Source organism: Gavialis gangeticus, unplaced genomic scaffold (assembly GCF_001723915.1).
Source record: "Gavialis gangeticus isolate Ggan-Ray unplaced genomic scaffold, GavGan_comp1, whole genome shotgun sequence".
In the NCBI taxonomy this organism is placed as follows: domain Eukaryota; kingdom Metazoa; phylum Chordata; order Crocodylia; family Gavialidae; genus Gavialis; species Gavialis gangeticus.
Window position 1 is genome coordinate 125,107,446 of NW_017729025.1, and position 6,000 is coordinate 125,113,445.

The window sequence follows — 6,000 nt, forward strand, 5'->3', positions numbered from 1 at the left end:
CCACATTGTAATGCATACAAAAACCTATCCTTTCAAGTAGGGAGTGACAATAGCTTCAAGATATCCAACACTCTGAACTCTCCAATATTAAACTGATGAGATTTTACTGTATTTTGGCAAAACCAAACCAGCTTCCCTGCTTAAGATATGTACCCCAATTTTGGAGGGCTGTTTTTGAGGAAAAGGTGTGTGTAATATGCCAGAAAATATGGTAGCTAAACAAGTAAGCTGGTCATGGAATGGATACGGAAAATATAGGAGCCTGGCCACTCACAATATGGACGTACTTGAGACACTTGCAAACTGGGGTGAACTTTTTGTTTTCATTTATTTTTTTGATAATGCATATTAATGAGCTATGGACATAAATTATACACAAACCAGTATACAGAGTCAGAAACCAGTTCAAAATCTGTAACACAACAGAAGTTCACTACACATAAACCACTTTAAAAATGACCAAACTAGTTTAAGATAATCCTGGATGGATGAAATATCAGACCTGACTGATTTAGGTTAAATCAGTTTATTAAAAACTTTCCCAGATCCCTTTCACGTTCAACCTAACTCTCAGTCCCACAGCATCTCAGGATGCTTTGCACCTCCCCTTTAAACCTCCCCTCACAGAGCGGGCAAGCTAGCCTTGGCTCAAGCTGTCTGCAGTAGCCAGCAAGAGGGCATGCTATAGTATCCCCTTGTTTCTGGCCTGGGCCACTGCAGACATATGGCTGCATTTCCAAAATCAAAAGCAAGTGTCTGTTCACTTGCTTATTCACTTAATCTACGCAGCTTAGACTTCTCTGCAAAAATTGAATCAGCTCAGCCTTGGACTTTTGGACTGTCTATACTTAGCCTTGCTGGCGTTCATATTAAGGATATAAGGCATGTCATAGACAAAATTTCAAATAGTCAAATTTCAGACTGTTTCTGCTGATGTGGGTACCATTTTGGGATCAGCAGCTACTTTCCTCTCTCTTCTTTTTACTACATCTGAAAGAGCAGTATTCTGAAAGCAATAAAGTAGCTAATAGTGGAGTGCCCCACTTTTCCTGCCATATTAACATACAGAAATAGCACAGAGTGTACAAATTTTGGAAAGATAGTTATACTAGATTTGGAAGCCATTTAGATTTAGGCCCTGTGTATAATGGTACTGATAAGCACAGAAATAACATGCTTGGAATTTATAAGTAACACCAAATATAAACTCTGCCAATGTAAAACTGAGCACAATTCCTACATACACAGCCAGGAGAAAACTTCTCTTTGACTAATGTAGTCAAACAGTTGCCTAGAGGCACTTTAAGTCTCAGAATTTTAAACTGCTACCTGTTTGATGTCTTAACTAACTACTCTAAGTCTACTGTAATACAGCCAGTAGTTGGTAACCAGAATCCAAGAAAGGGACAATGCAATTTAATAAATTTACTCAATCTCTAGAACTCATGGCTTGGCATGTTGTTTAGAATATCATGTTAACATCCCAGGGAGAGGCTTGAATATATCAAATCAAGGAGAACAGAATTGACACAAGGGCCACAAGGTAAACAAAAGTAGTCATTTCAATAAAATGTAAAGAAAACACTATTTCCTTGTGAAACAGAGGCAAACTCCCATGCCCAGTCACAGTGCCGGCCTACCACCTGTCTTTGGGCAAGACGCCTGCCTTCCTCAGCTGCCATGCCTTGTTGTTAAATAATTATGTTGACTGGGGGGAGGCTGACCTTCAAGTGCCCTGTGCTGTTCACAGGCGGTAAACACGACTCCCATCTCTCCCTATTATGTCCCATGCCTCACAGATGTTCCCCATGAGTTGTGCTATGCTCCGGTGTCAGGCAGTCACCATGTAAGGACGTATAACCCAACATTCTGCTGATATTCACTGGCCCCTCAGTGTGGCTGCGCCCCTACGGTTGAGCTGGGTGAGATCTGGCGCCCTTTCCTTTCCCGCCTGCAACGACTTTGATGATATAGGTGATTCATAAATGGGATGTGGTAACTGCCCATCTCGTACCCAGATCAATTGCAGGTACTGCTCAGTGCCCAAAGCCCGGACCCAGAAACGATGGAAGGACCAGCCCAAAGCCAACCTTCCAGTTCCATCTTTTTTTTTTTAAATTTTTTTCTTTCTTTTTCTTTTCCTCAAAAGTCCTTGACTTCTGCCCTCCTCCTTCTGGACGTCTGCAAGGTCTGGTGCCCTGTTGCCTGGGGCCATTACCCCAGGATCTTCAGCGGTCCACCTTCCCGCCCTGGTCTCTTCTTTGGGATCTTAAAGCCAAACCGCAGCGGGCTTAATTACCGGCAAGTGCTGCTTCCACAGCTGGCAATTCCCTCCGGAGTGATCAGCTGGGGACGGAGCGCAGTCCTCGCTGTTCGAAGTTTCTGCCTACCCCCATTTCAGCTGCAGAGCCTCTCCAGGGACCCGCTTCTCTTCTTTTCCTGAGCAGACGCCTGCCCTTGGTCAGAACTCTTCGACCAGCTGAACGACGTCCACGGGAGAGATCAAAGCAAAAGAGAAAAAAGAGGTACAGAGAGGGAAAAAAAAAAAAAAAGGCCGCAGCAAGTGGTTCAGGCAGAACCCTCGCCTCCACAGTTCCCTGGAGCCTTTCCTGGATCCCCTTCTGCCGGCTGGCCTCTGTTACCCTCTTCTTTACTCCTGCAGTGAGGGTGTCACCACCTCCTCTGAGTCAGACCAAGGGCTCACCCACACTTCTGGCTCCTTGGTTTTCCGGCTCTGCTCCTTCGGCATCCCCTCCTCCTCCTCCGGCCTGCCCCTGGCCTCCAGATATAGCCTGCGCTGCGGATTGCCTCCAATCCGCTTCACCTGGCGTGGAAGTAAAGCCGGGCAGGTACAGATCAGGAGTTCCCGTTGTAGCCTGGACATTGCAACACAAAGTGATTCCTGTCCCTGGCCAGGGACACAGCCTCAGTGAGTACCCTCCGGGCTCTCACATCCAGCTTGAGGCCAGGCCCAACTCAGCACAGTGTTAGGCCTCTCTCATACTGCCCCGTTCAAAGGCCTCACTCATACCATCCCCCTCTCACTGGTGCCTCTCTCTCTCTCATGCCCCTTAGTGGACCACATTCACCCCACTCTATTCCCTTGAGTGACCCTGGAGGGTCAGGCTTGGCTTTGCACTCCTCAGCCAGCCCCGGTGCAGCCTTTTGGGCCTATCTTGCAACCCTCATCTAAACGGTGGCTGGGCAATTAGCAGAACACTGGCCTGACTCTGCCCCTGGCCTCTCAATGAGTAACACAACCCACTAGTTCACAATTTGGGGGCTGATGACTTGCCTCTTTCACTTATGGCTCTGTCTCTATGCCACCTCTCACGGCCTCATTCACCCAAAGGCTTACCTTGACACAACTCTTGCCCATCGGCCACGGCCTTGACACAGCTCTCGCCTCTTTCTGGGGCTCCAGAATTTTACACCCCAATGGGCTCAGGTGTCCCTTGCACAGGCATGCCTGACCCCACTACCAACTCTGGGCTTAGGTGCCTCCCAGCCTGAGTGGGTAGTGCACAGGCATGCCTGGCCCCACTTCTCTCTGATGTTGTAAACTGCCTTAACCCTAGCCCCCGCTACCTGCCTTTAACTGGAGAGGTAACTGGCCTGGCATCTCTTTGGGACTCCCTCGCCACCAGGAGTCCCACCAGGCCACCTTTCCCTGGCAAGGTGCAATCTCAGGTCATGCCCAGGAGCAGGAGCCTCCTGCCATCCCCCCATAACTCATGCCCTTACCTCAAAGATGTTCCCTGAGCAGTAGGGCAACTGGGTGGTGTTGTTCCCTCAGCTGCTGGAAGTACACTGCTGCCCCAGCCCTGAGGCAGTGTGGCAGAAGGCCACCTCTGTTTCTCCCCAAAAACTCTGCTCTGTGACAATTTGGTTATTTAAAAAAGGCCAGAATTGACTCAATCTGCGGGCCCCTTAAGAATGAACCACCAGTTTCTGAGGAGCTGAGGTAAAGCTGGAAATTTACAGTAACTGAAGCCTTAAAAGGTATACCATTTGGGGCAGGAGACTACATCACTCTCTACCCTCTTGGTGCAAATTCATTTGTATACCTTACTGGGGCAGGAATTTCTTTCTTCTGCTAATAAGACCTTCTCTTAAGATTTAATGGGTCTCTACTGAAACTTTCTTGATGGTTATTCAAGCCACATTAATAGGGTTACAAGCTTTATGGGGAGTGGGCCAATGGACTCAGGAAAAAAGTATCTCCCTTCTTTTCATGCTGTCAGCCTCCAGTCTAATCCCAGAGAAAGACGCCTGCTCAGCTACCTTGGACAGACTTTTTACAAACCACCAATTGTGAACTTTATCTGTCAGTTCTGCCAACGTACGGATTGGTTGAGCAGTGGAAAACATTTCTTGCCCTTCAGCTTCCTCTTGGTGTCTCTGTCTGCTTGAGGGATAAATAGAAGTGCTACCTTTCAAACTCTCTTCAGAAAACTAATTTTATAGAGAAATATCTTGAAAGCAGTGAAGAAGTGCAGTGAAATTTTTCATCAGACCTTCTTTTAAACTACAGAGAATAAATCTGTTATAAAAAGTGGCCCCTTTGAAACTCCTACTTGTTGTATGCTGAAGACAAAGGATACTGGAGACCTTTTCCAAATAGGTAGCCCTAAGCAAAATTCAGAGCAAAGATCTAAGCTACACATGGGAAAACAGCCGAGACACCTTTGGAACACTCTGATATATATTGGACAAAAATATATTTAAGAATAAAATTGTTTAATACCCAACTACATATAATAAAGACTTTAAAAATATTTGAGTATTAATTAATAGGCGTAATAAATGTTGATTGCATTTTAGGTAAGGTTAGCTTCAAAAAATATAAAACTACAATACTTACATAACTATGACTCTTAAGGAAATTTGAAGGACTGCTTGTACAGACTTTGTCTCCTTCCAAGCCAATTACTCTTTTACAGATATTTGATTTTGGGTCACGTGGGCTTTTTGCAATTACAATGTCACCTCTAAGGAAACAAATTGAAAGAAATGTCAGTATAAATAAGTATCTGAATGAATATGTACATACGTAAAAGTTATAATCTTTCAATTAAAAATATTTACTCTGTTTCTTGATGATGAACCACCGAGTACAATTCTATAGAGACATGGGCATAAGGCCTATCTACGAAACAGTATATGTGTCATTCCTGGTGAGAATCAGTCCCTAACCTCCTGTCTGGACACAGCATCAAGAGCTCAGTGTAAAATAGAACAAGACAATCTAAAAATAGAAACGCTTATTCAGCTTGGTGGTAATGTGTTTAGAAGCACACAAGGGATTTTCAGCTTTTTGGCCAAACTCACAAAAGTAGTATGTACTATGTCCCGGGGAAACACTAACTTCAGTTGTTTTGTAATGCTGATTATGTTCACTAAAAGCAAAACAACTAATCTGTCTTCTTTCTTTGAGACAAAGTTCCTTGTAAGTCAAAGAATGTACAAAAACAAACTAAAGGTAGAGGAGTACAGGGAAAAGACACAACACCAATCTATAATAAGTAAATCAACGTACTTTTGAATGCTATAAAAATGGCGGCTAAGGTTGTCCAAAACAACAATATCATAATTTTGAATTGTTGGCTGCATTGAAGGTCCGGAACACTGCAAATTAAAAAAAAAAAAACCTTGTTGAAAAATAGTTCAACTCAAATACTGAAAAGATTAAATTATTTTTAAACAAGTTACCAAAACATCATAACATGAAGAAATAGGCCAAATCCTCATTTGTGGCCAAGAAGTATATTATACTGTTGAAAATGATGGGTATAAAGATGTCTTCAGAGCTTTTACAACTGTCGTGTCATTATAGGTCAATCCACTCTGGTCTCCACAAAATTTACCAGCTGCCAAAGGGCCAATACAGGAAATTAAGAGTGGGGGCCCCTTTCCTCATTTTCTGTGAGGGTGACCTAGAAGTTGTGGAAGTAATTCTGTCCCCCAGAGATTATTACTTTGGGGGGGGGGGGGGGGGGG

General features: G+C 44.3%; 1 protein-coding gene across 5 annotated transcripts in view; it reads right to left on the reverse strand.

The window, feature by feature from the left end:
- The window catches only part of IMMP1L (inner mitochondrial membrane peptidase subunit 1), a 93,439-nt gene that overhangs the window by 38,539 nt on the left and 48,900 nt on the right, over nt 1-6,000 (reverse strand). For all 5 annotated transcript variants that reach the window (XM_019519511.1, XM_019519510.1, XM_019519514.1 and 2 more), the window contains exons 3-4: nt 5,540-5,628; nt 4,865-4,991 (exon numbers count right to left, since the gene is read on the reverse strand). In XM_019519511.1, coding sequence (XP_019375056.1) covers nt 4,865-4,991; nt 5,540-5,628 — 216 coding nt within the window. The remainder of the gene's footprint in view (nt 1-4,864; nt 4,992-5,539; nt 5,629-6,000) is intronic.